Here is a 20184-nt window from a genome sequence, read left to right on the forward strand (position 1 = left end):
CAAAGCTGTGGCTCGGAAGGCTGACTGAGCATTAGAAATATCTGGGGGGCTTTAAAAATATAGATATTTATAGAGAGCCCAGGACCCCAGCTTAGCCCAGCTGAATCAGAGTCTCTGAGGTGGCATCTGGCCACTGGTAGCAGTTTAAAGCTCCCAGCTGATTCTAAAGTACAGCCAGGCTTGAGAATTCCTTGCTTAAGGGGGCACAGAGGCCTGCAATCCTTCCTGCTCTACAAAGAATATTTTCAATGGGCTTTTAACCTGAGGAGAGAAACCCGAGCTAGGGGCCTGAAACACCAACCTTTAAAGGAGAGAAGCAGGTCTTCCACAAATGGAGAGCACAGGCCTTGCTGATGGCCGCAGCTGACAACTGCCCCCTAAAGTTGGGGGAGGGGGGATGTCAAATGAGAGATGTACGTTGGGGAGGTGGGGCTGGGAGCGCCACTCCGGTTTGAGGCTTCTGCCATATTGGCCTCACATATGGGATTCAGGGGGTTCAAAACACCTCTGAACTGTGTGCAAAATTTTCTGTCCTATTGTGTATTTTTCTGGGGAGGGTACTCCAGAGTTCCTATCACATGCTCTGAAGCTCCGTCATACACTCCTACCCCCGCCCCCAGAATGAGGAACCTTGGCGTTTTATCACAGTATACCATGTGATGGTATACAATGCAGTTATTAAAGACAAAGAGTTAGATCCATTCACATTTGCATTGACCTGGAGGGACTGAACACGTTCATTGTTAATGAAACAGAAGCAAGTTTCAGAGTGACGTTCACAGAATGGTCCAGAAACCTCCACAAGAGCAGGGACTGCTTAATACACAGTTCTGGAATTAATGAATAACTTTTTAAAAGAACTGACTCTTCCATATGTGGATGACGTTTGTGTGAACAAGGGGAAAAGTGTGGAATGAGACACACCAGGACGTTAAAGGTGGCGACTTCAGGGAGAAGGGCCTGGAAGGAGGGTGAAGAAGAGAGTAAAATTTCCTTTTAATAATAGTTAACAGTTAGCTGAGGGCTTGCTTTGTGCCTGGCACAGTGCTCAGCATTGATTATGAATGGATCTCATTTAATCTACATAACAGTCCTTTGAGGTCTCCTTGTATGGTTATCCCTGTTTTACAGATGAGAAAACCAAAGCACGCAGATCTTGCCCAAGGCCACAAAGTCAGCACCCAGGCTATGCAATGAACCCCTCTGTTCTTCTGATTCTCCGTCCATACACATCCTTCGGTTGTATCACTCACAAGCATGTGCTACTTCTGTCATAAAATTTTAAGTAAGATACAAAAGTGTCAGGACTTTCCACGCAGGCTCTCTAATGCAACCCGCCCCCTGCCCAAACCCCTTCCTGATCTAAAGGTGCAACGTTAAGTCCTTTATTCTCAGGAGGGATGTAGGAATCGATATTCCATACTTGGATCCGGTCTTGGTTCAATATGGTTCCCACTGCCTGCTGGCTACTTTTAAGGAGTCAGTGGAATCACTGTCTTGTCTTGACCTGAAACCTTCCAGGGAGTGGGGTCCTTGTCTGTTGGTAACTCAATCTGGACAGAAGCCATCACAGGCTCTATCAGAAATCATTACATCTGCTGGGGCAGGTGGCCCTGATTAGATGCAGACTCTCTGGGTGACAGGTCTTGAGAAAGCCCAGAACCAGCCTGCCTCGGAGGGGTCTTGGAGCATGGAACATTAGCAACTTTGGGGATGAGAAGCGATGAGCTTGTGCAGCGGAAGGATTGCATGCAAGGATTTTTCAGCCATGGCCTGCTTTCTTGGGACACCTGCGCCAAGGATTCTAGACTGGATCTAAACAGATGAAGGTTCCCAATTACTCTGGAGCAGGACTCCTCAAAGTATGATGTCAGATCCCTAATGCCAGCACTACTTGGGTGTTTGAGGAAATGCAGATCCCTCGATTTTAGGAGCTAGCAAGACCAGAGCTTGAAGCCTGACTCTTACCAGCTTGAGACCCTGGGTGGATTGTTATGTCTTAGGCCTCAGGCCCCTGCCCTGTAAATGGACGAGGATGATGTTGACTTGACAGGGTGCACTATGATGAATATTAGCCATCACACAGGTGACGTCTATGAAAAGGACACGGGAAATAATAACCATTACCTCTACTAACTACCCTGTGCTGGGTGGGGGGGGCAGCTTCTAAAATGGCTCCAATGATCCCTGCCTTCCAGTATCCACACCCTTGTATCCTCCCCTCCCCTTGAATGTGAGCTGGACCTAGCGAATTGTTCACACCCTTGTATCCTCCCCTCCCCTTGCATGTGAGCTGGACCTAGCGAGTTGCTCACACCCTTGTATCCTCCCCTCCCCTTGAATGTGAGCTGGACCTAGCGAGTTGCTCACACCCTTGTATCCTCCCCTCCCCTTGCATGTGAGCTGGACCTAGCGAGTTGCTCACACCCTTGTATCCTCCCCTCCCCTTGAATGTGAGCTGGACCTAGCGAGTTGCTTCTAATGAGTGGAATATGGCAAAAGTGATAGGACGTCACTTCCAAGACTGGGTTACATAAAGACTCGAGCTTCCGTCTTGCTTACCCTCTCTTACTCCCTCACTTGCCCACTCTAATGGAAGCCATCTGCCGTGTTGTGCACGGCCCTATGAAGCAGCCCATGTGGGCAAGGTCACTGGATAACACCCAGGAAGGAACTGAGGTCTCAAGCCAACATTTTGCAAGGAACGATTCCTGCCAACAACTATGTGAGAGATCTTGAAAACAGATCCCCACCCTACCTCCAGTTGAGACTTCAGATGAGACTGCAGCCCTCGCCAATACCTTAATTGCAGCCTTGCCAGAGGACCTCAGCCAGAAGCACCCAGCAAATCTATGACTGGATTCTTGACCTACAGGAACTATGAGATAATAAGTGTCGATTATTTTAAGCCACTAAAGTTTGGGGTGATAACTAATACACTCTGGAAACAGTAGATTAAATTACACGCTGGAAACAACAGATTCAGCCAGAGTGTGGCACCTGAAGCCTCTACCTAAATACCATGTCCTCTGGGAAGCCTTTCCAAATCCTCCTCTCGGAGTTAGGTGATCCTATTTTCTCATGTTTCCCTATTAGACCATAAGCCACTTGAATCATCATACTGTCAAAGCTAATGCAGCACTTACTATTATCTCAAAGACACAATTTACTTAATCTTCACGACAAACCTATGAAGCAAGTACTATTATTGCTCACGTTTTATAGATGGAAGAAACTGAGGCTCAGAGAGGCTAAGTCAGCGGTCCCCAACTTTTTTGGCACCAGGGACCGGTTTCGTGGAAGACAATTTTTCCACAGACGGAGGTTGGGGGTGGAACGGTTGTTCAGGTGATAATACGAGCGATGGGGGCGATGGTTCAGGCAGTAATGTGAGTAACGGGGTGCAGCAGATGACGCTTCGCTTGCTCCCCCGCCGCTCACCTCTAGCTGTGCAGCCTGGTTCCTAACAGGCCGCAGACCAGTACCAGTCCGCAAACTGGGGGTTGGAAGCCCCTGGGCTAAGTAACTTGCCCAAGACTTTAGTAATTATGTGGAAGGGCCAGGAAACCTGGCTCCAAAATTTACATTTGTAACAATTATACTTTGTGGTTCTATGAATCTTTTCCAAGTCCACAAATGGTGAGCTCAAACCCAGGTAGCTGAATACCAGATGCGAAGTTCTTAAACATCACCCTCTCTAGATCACCTTCTATCCCTAGGACAATACACCGAATATGCCTCACCTGCAGTTCATCAATGTCTGGAACACTACCTACCTGTAAACACTAGGCTAGCATTTTCCAGTTCTTCTTGGGGAACTTTGAAGCTGAAGGATTCATTGTAGAAAGGATCAATTGTGCCTCTTAAGAAGGATGTCTTCTTTGTTTTCACAAGCTTGAGTCCATGTACCAGCTGGATTTTCACAAAGGGATCTGAGAATTGGATGCAGAATCATAGCATTGGAGATCAGGAAACCCAATCCATCCATCCATCCATCCATCTATCCATCTATCCATCCATCCATCCATCCATCTATCCATCCATCCATCCACCCATCCACCTATCCATCCATCCACCCATCCACCTATCCATCCATCCATCCATCCACCTATCCATCCATCCACCCATCCACCTATCCATCCATCCACCCATCCACCTATCCATCCAACTTCCCATCCATTTGACAGCCCAACCACTGGCCCATCCTTTCGTTTCTCATCAGTCCATCCATTCCAGGTTTACACTCCTCCTTTCATTCATCCATTTTCCCATCTATCCATCTATTACATATTCTTCCTTTTTCCCATCCAGCTGCTTTCCTGCTCACCCCTTTCTCTCTTACTCTAGCCATCCAAAATTTATTGAGCTCCTCCCGTGTGTCAGGCATTGTGTTCATTTTACAGATGAAGAAACTCAGGACTCAAGACAGGAAATGATTTGCTTAAGATCAGGCTAGTGGAAGAAGAGCTAGACCCAGAGCCTGTCCTAGTTTTCTGCCCTTAGAGACCCATTAACATGTCAGTGAGCCCATAGCCCGTACAGGGAAAAACAGAATTATAACTGTCATTCTCAGATCACTTTATGGTTTACAAAGAGATTCATGTACATTATCTAATTTTGTATTTGTTTAAACAACCCAGTGAGATGACTACTGTTATTATCTCAATTTTTCAGATGAAGAAATTGAGGCTTATAGAGGTTATAAGTATATATACTTATATATGGGGAAGTATATATAACTTCCCCAAACCCACATTATTTATAAGCAGTAGAACTAGGCTTTGGTTCCAGGCAGTTTGACTCCGGAGCCTTTAATCATTTTATCACACTGACTCTCCCACTGTGGTGATTCTGAAACTCTCCAGCCTTAATACCATTCCCTCTACTGGTCCCTTCAAAACCTGTTTTCATAATGTGTTTTTTTTTTTTTTTTTTTTTTTGCGGTACGCGGGCCTCTCACTGTTGTGGCCTCTCCCGTTGCGGAGCACAGGCTCCGGACGCGCAGGCTCAGCGGCCATGGCTCACGGGCCCAGCCGCTCCGCGGCACGTGGGATCCTCCCGGACCGGGGCACGAACCCGTGTCTCCTGCATCGGCAGGCGGACTCTCAACCACTGCGCCACCAGGGAAGCCCTATAATGTGGTTTTTGAGAATACAAGTTGTCTTCTACATTCAGCTGTCACTTTATAGCAAAAGTAATTTATTTTAGCTACGGCACTTAGAGAAGACGGTACTTCCCCTTCTGAGCAACCGTGGCTGCTTTCATGATAATATCCTTTGCTGTCATGGGAAAGCTACATACAAATGGAATGGAATCTGTTCTATTTCATTAAAAGTCACGTTTGAATTGGTGTGTTATAGGCACTTTAAATACAACAGCCTTTTCAGAGCTGGGATTTATAAAGACTTACGCTACTCTTGAAAAGGGCTGGGAAAAGAACCTCAGGGTGTGTCCACTGCTCTCACAGATTAGAATGCATGGTCAGTGCACGCTACCGCCCCCTGGAGCATGGTGTCTCCATTACATGCATAGCATCTGGAAAGGCAAGTTAACTTCTTCGGGGCTGCATGTGTATACAGAGGATCTAGATTTCAGTAGTCATCACACCTGGTCTCGGTCAAACCCCTGCTTCAAATGGAGTAACTGGAATGGTATCACTTACCTGCCTCATCCTAAGAAGCAACCGATCGTTATTCTTCCTCTTGAACTAACATCCTGGATACGGATGCTATCTCACCCTCAAAGGGTCGCGTTAATTAATAGTATCCAGGAGGCAGAAAAAGAAAATCAGGTCCCTTGTGTCAAACAAACATAGATGGCTTGCTAAAGAAATGGGGGAAGGAGAGGCCACACAGTACCTGAACCTTGGCTCACATCTGTCTGAAGAAGTTGCTTGGCTCGAATGACATCAACGTTCAGTCTCCCAGCACTCGGGAGATAATTCAGTGACAGAAGCAGCTCCCCCAGTTCTACCTCATTCTGCGGAGGAAGGATATGGTCAGGAAGGTGCATTTTTTTTTGTATTCTTTTTGTACCTATCATGCAGGAAACTGATTCTAGCAGCTCACAAGTGGACTTCTGTGGGTGGATCAGCTAACAGTAAGTGCCTCTTTCTTTGACTTCTTTTAGCCTCTGTCCCCACGTATTTTCATCCATCTATTTCAGAAAGTTTGTTCTGCTCTTAGAATGTTTCAGAGCAGCCACAATATAGTAAGAACAAAAGCATCAATAATGAGAATAAATAAATGCTACATGTCGAGCTCTGTGCTAAGTACTTAACATGTAATTATTAGTTCAATCTTCATAACGAGTCTGTGAGATATGAGTGTTACATTTAATGAGAGAGGAAACTGAGGCTCAGAGGAAACTGAGGCTCAGAAACATGTCCAAGGCTACACACAGCTAGAAAGTGGTAGTGCTGGCGCCTGGAGCCGGGGAGGCTGATTCCAGATTCTCTGACCATTGTGCTATTCTGCCTCCCTGCAGGGTAACAGGGAGGAAGACCACCCTGCAGGAAAACCATCCAGGTGAGAAATCTGTTCTCAAGCTGCAGGCTGAGTCCACAACAGAGCCCATGCTTCTTGCCTCACCAAGGCAAGCTCAGACTGTGACATCCCTTGTTAAAGAGTACCCATTCCTCTGCTGTCAACACTACCACACTCCTGGGAAATTCACATACGCACCCAGTGTATGACTCCATACTTCCAAAAGTACCTGGAAACAAGAGGCCCCCACCTCTCTATCCCTTTAAACATTTTTTTAACTGTAGAAAATTTCAACCGTATACAAATTAAACACGCCAGTTCCATGAATCTCCACATACCCATCACCCAGTTGTACCAATTATCAACATTTTGCTGAAGGACGTTTCATCTTGTCTTAGTCCATACAGGCTGCTACAATAACAAAATACCACAGACAGGGTAGCTTATAAACAACAGAAATTTATTTTTCACAGCTCTGGAGGCTGGGACATCAGGGTGCCTACATGGTCCGGTGAGGGCCCTCTTCAGGGTTGCGGACTTCTCACTGTATCCTCAGCAGAGGGCTGGGAAGCTCTCTGGAGTTTTAGTAAGGGCACTAATCCCATTCAAGGGGGGCTCCACCTTCATGACCTAATCACCCTCCCGAAGGCTCCACCTTCTACCACCATCATACTGGGTGTCAGGATTCCAACATGCACATTTGTAGGTGGTGGGGAGGGGAACACAAACATTCAGATCATAGCACATCTATACCCTGACTTGTGAAAATTTTTAGCTGAATATTTTAAACCAAGTCCCAGACATGACGTCATTTTACCTATATCTCTTTCAGAGTGCATTTCTAACTGATAAGGACATTAAACCAAATATTTTTAGTATAGGAAATTTCCAATCATATTCAAAAGAAGGCAGAAGAGTATAAGGAACCTCCTCATAGCCACCATCACTCAGCTTCAACAATTATCATCACATGGCCAATCCTGATTCACCTATCCCCTCGTTCAACTCCCTGTATTATTCTGAAGTAATTCCCAAACATCACATTATTTCATCTGCAATATTTTAGCATGTATCTCTAAAAGATCAGATTGATCTATCTGCCTATCCATCTATCCATCCGTTCTTCATCCACCAACCCACTCACACACCCATAATCTCTATCCCTTTTGGTGTCAGTCATTTGAGCAAATTAATGCCAAGCGGCAGCTCTAGAACAATGCTCCGTAGATACTCAATAAAGATTTGTTGACTAGATGAAGAGTCAAACGAAAAGATTTCTGAACCGAGCGACTTAGTCCCCAAACAAGAAACAACCTTGTAAATTAACTCAGAGGTTGCAGACTGGCAGCCTGTAGATGCGTTTTGTTTGGTTCACATCATGTTTAAACAGATAATTCCTCGCTAATAATTATAAAATTTAAGAATCAAGATTTTTCACACTAAAAAAAGTCTGGATTTCTTGTCTTTCTTGAAAAACAGGAAGGTCTGGCAAGGCTGGGCCCACGTTCCCACCTGGCAACATCTGGCCACAATGCAGTGCCCTCTAGATGGGACCTGCCTCTTCACGTCACGGGGTCCCCACCTGTCCTCCTTTACCCTTTAGGTTCCTGCTGTCCAGCCCTGGGCACATAAGCTTGCAGATTTTTCAAGAAAGAAACGGCCAACTCAGTGTCCTGAGTAATCAAAGAAGTTCAGAGCCCTTTACGCATTTGCTAGGGGTTTCATTCTTGTTCTTGAAGGCCTGGAAGATGCCGCATCTTCAGAGCATGACCCTGAAGACATATTTGTCCTCAGGCAAAGAATGCTGTGAACTATGCTGGTGCCCAGGCCATGGAGAAGCCATTCATGTCCGGTGGACTTTTTGTTCCTCCCAGGTTTATAAGTCAGAGTGATGCCTTCCCTGCTTCTAAAACAAACCAGCATCTCCTTTGATGATGTAGCTGTAAAGACAGCGATCAGGACTTGTAATTCAGTCAGCTGAGCTGCATAAACAGGGCAAAAAATGGATTCAACCAATCCAGTCATTGAGGGTAGTTTGGTTAGGGATGGGCTCAACTGAGGAACAATTTAGGATGGCAAGAAATTAGCCCACGTACACAGACCAGTGGTTCTCAACTGGGGACATCTGCCAATGTCTGGAGACATTCTGGGTTGTCACAACTGGGGTCAGGGATGCTCCTGGAACCCTTCCCTTTGTAGATACCCAAATCTAGTGTAAGTCCTGGACCCCAAAGAATGATCCAGCCCCAAATGGCAACAGTGCTGAGGTTGAGAAACCCTGGATAGACAAGAGAAAGGGGGGTAGATGTCTCTTTTGTGATAACAAGAAAAGAGTAAATATTCTTTAACCCAATAGTTCCATTCCCAGCAACCTGCCCCACAGATATCCTCAGACATGTGTGTCGGGATGTGTACACACAAGGATAATGAAGACAATATCACGGCTTCCATAGACTGCTTGTGGGCCTACCATGTGCCTGGACTGGGAATGGGATACGGTCCCTGCCTTTGTAGCACATACACTCTGGCGGTGAAGACAGACAGGAAACAGACTAAAAAAGTCATGAATGAGGTGATTTCAGATAATGTTGAGTACCAGGAAGAAAACTCCTGCAGGCTACGGGAGGTGAGGGGCCTTTCTGGGGATATGGAGATATTCTGTATCTTGATTGTGGTAGTGGTTACACAGGTGCATTTGCCCCCAAATCAATAAACTATATATTTAAAATGTATGTATTTATTGTATGTAAATTATACTTCGATAAAGTTGATTAAAAGGAAAGATCTAAAGTAAGCAAGTAGCGCAGAACATTAGCCCTTGTCAAGTCTGGGAGATGGGTACATGGGTGTTTGTTTTATTGTTTTACGTTAGAAATATTTCATTTAAAAACACAAAATAGGGCTTCCCTCGTGGCGCAGTGGTTGAGAGTCCGCCTGCCGATGCAGGGGACACGGGTTCGCGCCCCGGTCTGGGAAGTTCCCACATGCCGCGGAGCTGCTGGGCCCGTGAGCCATGGCCACTGAGCCTGCGCGTCCAGAGCCTGTGCTCCGCAAAGGGAGAGGCCACAACAGTGAGAGGCCCGCGTACCACAAATAAAGAAATAAAAATAAAAAAATAAAAACAGAAAATAAATATTAAAAAAGAAAGCAAGAAAACTCAGGCAAGAGAGTGGTGACCGATCGGGCACACGTGGGGACCCCTATGTGAGCCACGGTGGTCGGAGGGCAAGGCCTCTCTGTGAGGTGAGCTTGGAGGCGGGGGACACGCCAGGCAGAGAGAACAGCAAGTGAAAAGAGGGAGGAACCAAGCCGGTGCGTTCAAGAACAGAGGGAAGGCCAGTGTGGCTGGAGGGTGAGAAGAGGTGGATTCTGGAAGCGTCCCCGGAGCCAGAGAAAGCTGCCCGGCGGCTGACCGGGTGGGAGCCTGCTCACCCCCGGCTGCCAGCTCAAGAGATGGATGGAGAGAGGGGGCCTGAGGCCAGCTCCTGAGCCCTCAGCGCCTAAGAGGCCCTCAAGCCCTCTCTAAGTGGAGAGTGCTTTCTGGAGTGGAGAGAGCTAGAGAGCTGCTCTTTCCCGCCCCCGAGGCCATCGACTGAACCCTCAACGAGGCAGCTTCCTGGTGTCATCACCTTTCTAAGAAGGCTGTTTGTCATCTAAGAGCTTCTTTTAGTCTTCCTTCCCTTAGCAGGACACAAGCTCCCTGTGCCCTCCCGGTGCTCCGCCCCCAACACAAGCATATCAAGGTTTTCATGTTCTATTTTTCCAGGGAAGCCATTCCATTGATCAAGCCACTCTTTCTCTCTGTCTTGGGAGTGATCAGTTTGCAAGACAGCTGTCTGGAATTTGGGGAACAGTTGGTAGAAATAGAAAAGGCGGCTAATTGAGCAATATCGAAGGGCTCATTCATTTAACAAACATTTATTCAAGTTACTGGGGCCTGGGGCTGGAAAGTTATGAACATGGTTAATTACAGCAAACCTTTATGGAGAAATCACCTTAGGCCAGGCACTGACCCCGGCAAGTTAAGGCTCAATCTCATTTCTTCCCCTCAATAGCCCTAGAAATTTCCATTTTACAGACGAAGGGATTCCAGCTCAGAGAAGGCAAGTGACTCAAGAAATCATAAAGTAGGACAGGATGCGAGCTCGGCCCCTGCATTAACTCTCACACCACGTTGCTGCCAATTAAAGCATAATCCCAGCCATCAACACGTCAGTCTGTTGGGGAAGACTAAGGAAGGTATAAAAAATAAAAATTCCAGGGGCCTCATGCTCACTAGGATGGTTATTAAAAAAACAAACAGAAAATAACAAGTGTCGGCACAGATGTGGAGAAATTGGAATCCTGTACATTGCTGGTGGGCATGTAAAATGGTACAGCTGCTCTGCTGTAAACTCTAAACGGTTTGGCCATTCCATGAAAGGCTAAACATACAGATACCATATGATCCAGCAATTTCACTCCTAGGTATATACTCAAGAGAACAGAAATATGTGCACATGAATTTCACAGCTGCACTACTCACAGTAGCCAAAAGGTGGAAACAGCCCAAATGTCCATCAGTGGATGAATGGGTGAACAAAATGTGGTCTATCCACACAATGGAATATTATTCAGTCATAAAAAGGAATGAAGTACTGATACATGCTACAGTGTTGTGTAGATGAACCTTAAAAACATGATGCTAGGTGAAAGCCAGACACAAAACCACATCTTGTGTAATTCCATTCATGAGATAGGCAGAATCGGTAAATCCACAGAGACAAAAAGCAGATTAGTGGTTGCCAGGATCTGGGAGGAGGGGGAAATGGGGCGTGACTGCTTAGTGGGTACAGAGTCTCCTTTGGAGTGACAGAAATGTCCTGGAAGTAGAGAGAGGTGATGGTCACACAACGTTGAGAATGTAGTAAATGCCACTGAATTGTACACTTTCAAATGGTTAAATTGATGTTATGTGAATTTCACTTCAATTAAAAAAATGTTATAGGTCCTAACTGTTAATGAGCCATATGAACCAGACCTAGTGCAAGACGGAAGCACAACCCACTCCTGGGAGGGGCATGACTAGGGACGGCTTCGCTCAGGATGCATTTGAGTTAATCCCTAACAGGTAGACAGGATGTGTTAACTAAGCTGATCATGGTAGTCACTTCAAAATGTACACATCTATATACGTCATCACATTGTACCCCTTAAACTTACATAATGTTCTGTATCAATTAGATCTCAATAAAGCTAGAAAAAAGAAAGATAAGTAGGATTTTGTCCAGCAACTATTGCAGGGAGGCACACTCCACACAGATGGAACAGAATGAGGGAACCCTTCACTGCAGCCCTGGCACCGTTTGCCGCTCTGATCCTGAAGGTTCTTGATTTCAAAACATGAAGTCCCGCGTAACTTGCTACTAATAATAAAGTAGCCAAAGAGGGTGAATAATTTGGATTTCTAAAATAAATTAGTGAGGATTCTCCTTACAAATAAAGTCTCTAGACATTGCCAAAGGTCCCCTCAGTATAAAAGCGCCCGGTTGAGAACCACTTGTCTACCAGGATCTAAATAATCTGACCCCTGCTTACGTCTCAGACCAGCTGCCACCTCTGCCTTCTATCCCTTGAAAACAGAAGACCGCTCCTACCCCAAGGTTTGCTGTTCCCTTAGCCTGGGAATCTCAGCTCAAATGTCACCTCTTCTAGGCTTTCCATGACCACCCAGTGGACAAGAGCCCCCTGCCTCCATCACTTTCTATCACATCACCTTGTTTTCTTTCTTTCATGGCACTCGTCCTCGTCGGATGTTTTCCTGTTCTCCATAAAGGCAAAGACAGTGTCCGTCTCTCCACCACTATATTCCGAGCACGTGGAAGAACTACAATCCAGGGGCCACGAGAACAAGCTATGCGGCCCCAACGTGGAGGCTTCCTGCACCACATCCTGGTCCGAGAGGGGTCATCGGCACAGTGTCTGTCGCCTCTCCTACCCAACCTCCAGAGAATTGAAGCTGAGGTGGGAGAAGGACCTGGGTGACTGGTGACACTTCTACCTTTTCCCGTTTCAAGACAACGTCACAAATAGGCCTCGTTTCCTTTTTAAGGGCCTGATAAGCTTCATTTGGTTGAATCACGTGGGGTGGGCTTGGGAGAACTGAAATAGACCGCCCGTAAGTTACTCAGATGAATCCAGAACCACCCCGCCAGCCCCCCCGCAGCTGGCTTGTGCAAATGCTCCTCCACTCTCCACCCAGAGAGAACTTCGGTCTCTCTGCAGCCTCTGAACACAGCTAAGTTCTAATCAATAAAAAGGAAATCAAAGAAAACCATTTGGGACAAAAGACACGTTCTGGGGAAAATAACTGCCCAGCTCTCCTCCTGACATACTTCCTTTGAAGTGTTTCTAATGGCACCCTGGCTCCTGCTCCCCTAGCAGAGGGGGTTTCGGATGTGTGCACGTACTTTGAACGATGCCAAACATAGCTGCTGTGCGCCCACTGTCTTTGTCCCCGTGGGTCAGCAGAAACCTTTTGTCTCTTAATTTACTGCACAAACAACATTAAAATAGGAACGGATTTTTTAAAAAAGCGAAATCCAACCACAATCGCAGCACGTTACACATTTCATCAAATGCTTTCTTTTCTCCACTGCCCCGCTTTCAGACTCTTTTCCAGTCCTTGTCAATAATCAAAACAATATTTGCATAGCTGCATTGACAGCACAGGTGAATTCCGAAATACCACCCCTGACCATTTTAAAACTTAAATAAACAGACACACACATTTTCCAAGTTATTACCCAGACATCACAAGTATCATTCGTAATGTCTACTTAGAATATTCCATTAGGCTGAAATACTGCAATTTATTTTAACCATTTTCCTATTACTAGGTACTTAGGTTATTTTTAATGGTCTAAAATAGGGCACTTTGGCACTTTTCTTCTTTTAGATTACATCCCTCTAATAAAACCCAGGGGTGAGATCACTGGGTCAAAGAATATATTAAAACATATCAAAAATATCCAGATATTTTTCTGTCATTCAGTAATGAACTGCCAGACTATTTGTTAAAAGGGCTGAACTAGGGCTTCCCTGGTGGCGCAGTGGTTGGGAGTCCGCCTGCCGATGCAGGGGACACGGGTTCGTGCCCCGGTCCGGGAAGATCCCACATGCCACGGAGCGGCTGGGCCTGTGAGCCATGGCCACTGAGCCTGCGCGTCCGGAGCCTGTGCTCCGCAGCGGGAGAGGCCACAACAGTGAGAAGCCCGAGTACCGCAAAAAAAAAAAAAAAAAAAAAAGGGCTGAACTAACCTCACAGCCATCAGGAGAGGGAGAGGACAGGAGTATCACCACAACATCACCAGCACCGGGTATTAACATTTTGACAAATGGGGGTGGGATCAGTGTGGTTGCATTTCTTTGATTGAATATCTAGCCATATATCAATTTAATTACATTTCCTTTTTTACGTGGAAACACTGAGTTTCTGTGTGAGTTCAATGCCCCTCCTCGATATATGCCCACGCTGTGGTCAACAATACACACTTCGCACTGGACTGTATGTGTCTGTTACTGTCAGGCTTTCTAATTATTCCTGTCCACTGGATATCTTACTGTGGATTTAGTTTGTATTTCCCTGAATGCTAAAAGGACTGAGTATCAGCTATTCATTTTTTTCTCTTCTATGAAAACCCTGTTCATTTCTTTTGGCCTTTTCTTTTAAAAAAAAAGAAAACTAGGTGTCTCTCTTTTATTTATTTATTTATTTAGTTATTTAGTTAGTTATTTGGTTGCACCGGGTCTCTCAGTTGCGGCAGGTGGGGTCCTTAGTTGTGGCATGCAAACTCTCAGTTGTGGCATGCATGTGAAATCTAGTTCCCTGAGCAGGGATCGAATCTGGGCCCCCTGCATTGGAAGCGTGGTGTCTTAACCACTGGGCCACCAGGGAAGTCCCTTTTGGCCCATTTTTCTATTGGGCATCTACTGATTTATAAGAAGCCCTTTAAATATTATGGCTATGAAATTACTCACCAGTTATATGTTATGGGTTAAACTGTGCCCTTCCCCAAATTCGTACGTTTAAGTCTCATTCCTGAGTGCCTGAGAATGTGACATTATTTGAAAATAGGGTTGTTGCAGATGTAATTAGTAAAGATGAGGTCATAGTGGAGTAGGGCAGGGCTTTAATCCAATTAGAGGGAGAAATTTGGACACTAACATGCACACAAGGAGAACGCCATGTGAAGACTGGAGTCAGGCTGCCACAAGCCAAGGAACTACCAGAAGCCAGGAGAGAGGCCTGGAATAGACCCTTCCTAGAACCTTCAGGGGAAGCATGGCCCTGTCAACATCTGGATGTCCAGAACTGTGCAACAGTAAATTGCTGTTGTTTAAGCCAGGTTGTGGAATTTTGTTACAACAGCCCTAACAAACTAATACATGTGTATAGTTTTCCCAGTCTGTGGCTTGTTTTTACATTTTTTTTTACCATGTTTTCTGATGAGCAGAAGTTTATAGTTTTTTTTTTGCGGTACGCGGGCCTCTCACTGTTGTGGCCTCTCCCGTTGCGGAGCACAGGCTCCGGACGCGCAAGCTCAGCGGCCATGGCTCATGGGCCCAGCCGCTCCACGGCATGTGGGATCTTCCCGGACAGGGGCACGAACCCGTGTCCCCTGCATTGGCAGGCGGACTCTCAACCACTGCGCCACCAGGGAAGCCCTGAAGTTTATAATTTTAAAGTGGTAGAATGCATTTATCTTTTTCCTCTATGGTTCATACTTTATGACTTTTTCAGAAATGCTTTGCTATTCTTAGGTCACAAAGATATTCTCCTTTTTTCCCTTCTAAAACTTAAAGTTTGGCTTTTCAAAAAGTCCTTGGACCACCTGGACTTGATTTTGGTGTATGATGTGAGGTAAGGCTCTGTTTTCATTTCTGACCCTCTTTTCTCCTATCTTTCTGCCCATGAGGCTGTCAAGGGTAGTGATTTTATGTTACCTCCGTCCATGTCCCCAGGTATAGAACAGACCCTGGGTGAATGTTGGCCAAGAGAAACGTTTGTTTATATCCTGTGTATGAAGCTAAACCTTCCAGGGAAGATGGGAGAGAGGCTCAATCTTCTCATGTCTGAGAGTTTATGTCTAGTGCTCACTGGCTGTCCAAATTAGATCAACCTACTTCAGATCCACTCAAGCATCTTGAAAGAGTGAGATACTGACTCTATTCTAAATTGGGCCCCCAGTGAGCATCTTGTAGCAAAGACAGCTGTTCTAGCAGAGATGCCGCCATAATATGCAACACTATCAACCCAAACCTGAATGGCAGACATGAAGCCCTGCCTCCAGCTACCCAGTGTCCATAATGAAGGGCCAACAGTGGACAGTTAGGGAGAAGAAGCAGCAGCAGCAGCTTCCAGGATGGGCCAGGGCACTTGCAGGCAAGCGGCTGGGAGAAGCTCTGCCAGCCAAGGGAGGGCTTTTGAGTCAGCAGGGTCCAGCCCCAGACCTTTCTTTCGTCTGCTCATCCCACTTCTGCACAGAAAGCCCCCCTCTGCTTCTCAGTGTCTTAGTCACCTAATTAGACCACCCCCTACCCAACCATCCAGTCCACAGATATTTATAGAGTGTCTACCACATGTCAGGCACAGGGCTAGCATACAGTAGGTGCTCAATAATTATCTGTTGACTGGGCAGTCCTGCTAGACACAAAGGACACAGCAGTAAGCAAGACGGTCAAGGTCACTGTAATGCAGTTCCTGAGAGTAAACATTATTTAATGAATTACTATGCAGAACGAGTTAATAATGAGATGATTTAATTAGCACTGTGGTGTGTGCTATGAAGAATAACAGGGTGCAGTGGCAACCGACTTTCCTAAGACTCCCCTGCAGAAGTAGGGACAGGAGTTAGAGGGCCAAGGAGTTAGAGGTCCAAGGAGCAGGTCCACTGAACAGCGGAAAAGGCCTATATAGACAAGTAAAGGGGGAAGGGCTGGGGTAGGGCAAGGTGCAGAGTTGAGGCTGGGGGAAAAAGCAGGTCAGCTCATGCCTTGCAGCCAGGTAAGGAGTTTGGACTTATCCTGAGGAATAGGGAGCCACAGAAGGTTTTAGACGGAATCACCTAATTCAACTTGCATTTTTAAAAGATCTCTCTGGCTGCATGTCCTTCCTCTTCCGATGGAAGCTGTTTCTGCTTCTGACTCCCTCTTCCACTCATGTTGTAATTATTCAACTTCTCTGCACCTCTTGTAACAATCTCTTTTATGAGGCTATTTTACTTTTCATGTACTATCATTTCTCCGGGGCAGGGCTGCACCTTCTATGTTCACCCTCACCTCTCTTTCCTACCCCAGTATTTGGAGGTAGGGTGGTTGGTATGCGTTGAATTGTGTCCCTCAAAAAGATCATGGAACCAAACCTCCCTCAAGGCCTCCAGAAGGAACCCGACCCTGCCGACACCTTGATTTTGGACTTCCAGCCTCCAGAACTGGGAGAGAACACTTTCCTGTCGTTTTAAGCCACCCGATCTGTTGTCACTTGTTACAGCAGCCATAGGAAACTGATACAGTGGTGGTGTAAGTAGGACTGAGTCACAGCCCTACAACCCGATGCCAGCTCCACCACGTACTCACTGTGTGGCCTTGGACATGCTGCTGAACCCCTCTGAGCCTCTTTTCCTCTCCTCCTGGGGAAAACGGGGGGCATAATAAGACACCCCACGAAGTTGTAGTGGAGATCAGCTCTTCCTGCAGTTCTGTCGCCACGCACGACAGGGTTCTCACCTACCTTCCCTCTCCCTCTAGCTCCTGTTTCCTGGTCTTCATAGTTCCTAATCCTTCTCCCCTGCCCTTAAATGCAGTTTGCCCCAGAATTCAACTCATGGTCACCTTTTCTTCTTACATTATACAGTGTTTCTCGGTAAATGCTGTTGATGCCTAGGGTTTCAACTATCATATTTTCTGTGTGTCCCAAACATGCTGATTTCTTTCGAGTTCTAGTCCTGCCTAAGCCTTATATGTTTTCTTTCCTCCTTCTCCTTTCCTTTCTTCCTTACTTGCTTCTCTTCCATAAATATTTTTATTGAACATCTATTATGTACCAGGCACTGGAGGACCAGCAGTGAACAAGACAGAAAAAAATCCCCATCCCCTTGACCTTCACATTGTAGTGGAAGGAAGAGATAATAAAGAAATCAGTTTGCAAGGTCTGCTAGTGGTAAGTACTGTGAAGAAAAATAAAGCTGCCTAAGGGGATAGAAAGTGATGGGGCTGCTCTTAAAGAGGGAAGTCAAGGAAGGCCTCTCTGAGGGCAGACCTAAATGAAGAAAGGAGGGAGCCATGCAGGTATCTGGAGGGAGAGCATTCCAGGCAGAGATAGCAAGTGCAAAGGCCCTGAGGCAGGACCATGCTTGGTGTGTTTGAGAAACCCAACAAAGTTGGTATGGCTGGAGCAGAGTGAGGGAGGCCACCAACAGGGAAAAACAGGTTGGAGGGAGAAGGGATTGGATCTTGTTTAGATTTTATCTTGAATGAGATGGGAAACCACCGGAAAGTTGAAAGCAGGAGGAAGACCTGAGCCGATATTCATTTTACTAGATTCCCTGGCTGCCGCGTTGAGAATATATTGAGGTAGGCAAACGGATGAAGCAGGGAGACCCATAGGAGAGTTACAATAATCCAGGTGAGAGGTGAAGGTGGCCTGGACCAGACAGTCGGAGTGGAGGAAACTGGAAGTGGTTGGTAGGGCTGGCATGGTTTGCTGATGGTTGAAGGATAAGACTCCTAGGTTTAGGGGTAAATGCTGATACCACTGATGGATATGGACAACATGTGTGGAGGAGCAATCTGGGGAGAAATCAACAGTTCAGTCTTGAACGTATTACGAGTGAGGTGTCAGCCATCCATCCAGGCAGGGGACAGGCCTAGGCTTACAAAGTTCCATGTTTCCATAGCTTCCCTCATCAGAAGCATCCCTGGGGGACTTACGGGGCCTCCCCAAACCTACTTGATCAGATTCTTCATAGGAGGGGCCTGGGAATTCGTATTTTAAACAAGTGCCCCAGAAAAACTGATAACACAGGTGTTTCAAATGATGGGATCAGACACAATCACTTAGGGAGTTTAACTTCAGTCCACAGGAAATCTCCACATGGATGTTTCACGGTCATCCTCAACCCCAGCATCCCAAAATGAAGTATTCATCACCACCCCCACTCATCCCCACCTGTTCCTCACTGCCCAGCTCCCCCCGCCAGCAAGCCCCTCAAACTGAACAAGATCCTGGAGGCCTCCTTCACCCTCGTCCCTCGTGTCACTTCCAACAACTAAATACCCTCGACTCCGAGCCCACCCCTGCCCTCAGTCACAGCAGGACGCCTCGCCCACTAGTTACAGGCCACCCGCCTCTGCTCTCACACTTCTCTCAACGGGTGCTTCTCAAGCAGGCTGTGTGCCCCCAGGGGACATTTCGCAGTGCCTGCAGACAGTTTTGGTTGTCACAACGTGGGTAGGAGGTGCTACTGGCATCTCGTGGGGAGAGACCAGAGATGCTGTTAATAATACTCAGTTCCGCCTAAAAGAGAATAATCTGGCCCAAGATCAGTAGTGTTGAGAGTGAGCTCTAAACTATCTGGTCTAAACACCCCAGAGGATTAGCCTAAAATGCAACCCTGGCCAGGTTTCTCTGCTACTTATCTTTCAGTGGCTCCTGCCCCCATGCCCCGCTCACACTAAACGCCATCTATGAGGTTCTTCACTCCCCCGCTTCAGTTTCCCTCCATCTCATGCTGTGAAATTCCTTGTAGGGTCCGACTATGTGCCAGGCAAACAGAACATCCCAGACCACCCAAGCTCCCTCCATGCTCCCACCCCACCCCCAAGTGGGGACAGGGGCCCCTCCCACAGGCCTCAGACTTTCAGAGGAAATACTACCAACAGGTCATTCACTCCACAAACAGAAGCTCTGCTCCGCGCCAGGCGCTGGTACAGCACTGGGCATAGAGCAGTGAACATGTCCCCCCAGGAACCTCAGCCCAGGGAGGTACCAGCGCAGAGCACAACTTAGGACACTGGATTCTAACTGCCTAGACCTTCTGTCTAGACTGAAAGTCTGCACTAGAGCTGGTACATGGGAAACCCTGCAAACAAGTTCGCTAAATAAATGAACAACCGCAGTAGAAAATATTGACTGAATACTTCTGTACCACACGTGGGGTGGAGTACGTGGCATGTGTTATCTCATGCAGTTCTCAACAGAACCCATTGATAATGATAATGATGCCAATGATGATGATGACGGTGATTATGTTGATGTTGATGATGGTGATGATGGTGATTATGTTGATGATGATGATGATGATAACCAACACGACTGAGAACACACCACGTGCCAGGCCCTGAGTTCTGAGCCCTTTCCTTTCCTTTCCCAGTTAATCTTTACTACAACCCTCTGGGAGAGGGACTATTATTATCCTCATTGCACATATGAGTAAACTGAGACACTGGGAGGTTAAGACTTGCGCCTGACCTTACATAGTGAGCAGGGAGCAGAGCCAGGGTGTGATACAACGAGAAATACATATTTGGTCGTTGTCCCCAGTTCCTGGCATACATGTCCTAAAACTCTTGGGATCTCTGAAGTGATGAGTATCTTCTGGATGCTAACAAGATAACTGATTTAGGCTGGGGGTCCCAAAATAGCTTCAAGATGGAGGCT

General features: G+C 46.6%; 1 protein-coding gene across 2 annotated transcripts in view; it reads right to left on the reverse strand.

Moving 5' to 3' along the window:
• Nucleotides 1-20184, reverse strand: part of SYT17 (synaptotagmin 17) — a 114090-nt gene that overhangs the window by 33447 nt on the left and 60459 nt on the right. For both annotated transcript variants that reach the window (XM_060122916.1, XM_060122915.1), the window contains 2 exons: nucleotides 5859-5979; nucleotides 3777-3932 (listed from right to left, as the gene is read on the reverse strand). In XM_060122916.1, the coding sequence (XP_059978899.1) occupies nucleotides 3777-3932; nucleotides 5859-5979 (277 nt within the window). The remainder of the gene's footprint in view (nucleotides 1-3776; nucleotides 3933-5858; nucleotides 5980-20184) is intronic.

Source organism: Lagenorhynchus albirostris, chromosome 15 (assembly GCF_949774975.1).
Source record: "Lagenorhynchus albirostris chromosome 15, mLagAlb1.1, whole genome shotgun sequence".
In the NCBI taxonomy this organism is placed as follows: Eukaryota; Metazoa; Chordata; class Mammalia; order Artiodactyla; family Delphinidae; genus Lagenorhynchus; species Lagenorhynchus albirostris.